The sequence below is a fragment of the Trypanosoma equiperdum genome, assembly GCF_001457755.1.
Source record: "Trypanosoma equiperdum strain OVI genome assembly, contig: ctg_319, whole genome shotgun sequence".
Classification (NCBI taxonomy): Eukaryota; Euglenozoa; class Kinetoplastea; order Trypanosomatida; family Trypanosomatidae; genus Trypanosoma; species Trypanosoma equiperdum.
In genome coordinates this window covers 1-1263 of record NW_027124220.1, presented here as the reverse complement: position 1 = coordinate 1263, position 1263 = coordinate 1, and the positions used below count along the sequence as shown (strand labels likewise).

General features: G+C 44.3%; 1 protein-coding gene across 1 annotated transcript; it reads left to right on the top strand.

The window, feature by feature from the left end:
* Window positions 1–45: 45 nt before the first annotated feature.
* TEOVI_000121700 (uncharacterized protein) lies at window positions 46–591 on the top strand (the record flags this gene model as incomplete). The annotated part of the gene is made up of 1 exon (XM_067224490.1): window positions 46–591. One exon carries the CDS (start codon window positions 46–48, stop codon window positions 589–591), a length of 546 nt encoding a protein of 181 aa, XP_067080591.1.
* Window positions 592–1263: the final 672 nt, after the last annotated feature.

Genomic DNA, 1263 nt, shown 5'->3' with positions numbered 1-1263 from the left:
AGTGTAGCAAATGGTGGTCAGGTGCTGATAACGCATGAGGTTTACATGTCATTTTCAGCTGAGGAGCGTGAGCAAATTGATGTCACTGCACTTGGTGATGTTGCACTTCGTGGCGTGAATGATCATGTGGAAATGTACCAGTTGAATGCCGTGCCTGGCCGCAACTTTGCTGCATTACGGCTGGATCGCGAATTCTTTGATGAAGACGAGGATGGCACGACAACCTCCACCAGCGACCACAGTTCTTCACGTGCGGAGCTGAGTGAATCAGCACAATCGATATTGAACTCACTGCAGTCTGTTTTCCGAACTTTTAAAGCAGCGCAACGGGGGAATCTTCTGGCGTCGCTTTGTGAGCGTTGGCGTGTGCCTCTTCCCCGTGAAGCTGCATTCGAGTGGGATGACGCCTACTGTGAGGAAGTGGTGCGTCGCATTGCAGTTAAGGTTGGGCGTGTCGCTGACCGTAGCGCTCAAAGTGGAAGCAGTGAAGCTTCTGTGAGTACTGAAGAGGGCTCAATCATAATTGTTCCATTCGTTGGTTCACATTTCAGGGAAGGCCACTTTGGGTGTTCGCTTCCGTCGTTACATTAGTGGTACTGTTGCACGTCATAAAGCGTACAAATCTCTTAGTTTTACTCGGCGGAAAAGTTAATTAGCATACCGATTGTAGTAGTTGTTAGTGAATTTTAACGTAGTCTCGGTAGGGTTTGTCTTTTGTATCTATTTTTATCTTTTGCCATCTATTTATTATTACATTTTTTACATTCTATTTTTGGTGGCTGCTGCCTCTGCATTAAAGCACATACTAATCTTAAGAGGGAACATGCCCTCTGTTAGATTACACGTGCGTTGTCTTTCAAGACACTGAATTAACACATGCATGTGTTTTGCCGTGTCAGCGCCGGTTGGTTTCTTACTGTTCCAAATCCGACCCTTATGGAAGACAGGACGGCTCAACATTTCTTCTAATTTAACCAAAACGTTTTTGTTCTGTGAGTAATCACAAAACGGGATTAGCTATGTACTTTCCCTAAGGGCTCTCTTTTTTATTTTTGTCCTTGCCATTTGAGGCTTTAAGAAAAATAAGGTGAAACATTTCTTTTTCAACACGTCTGTCCTTAAGCGTGCGAGTGCATGACTATTTTATTTTATTTTTTTAAATGCCACCTCTCACGCCCAATCCCGCAGCCTTTCGGGTACAAAACTGTGTTTCCGTGTGTGTCTGCGTCACGTTTTTCTTTTTGAATCCACTTAATGCTAGCG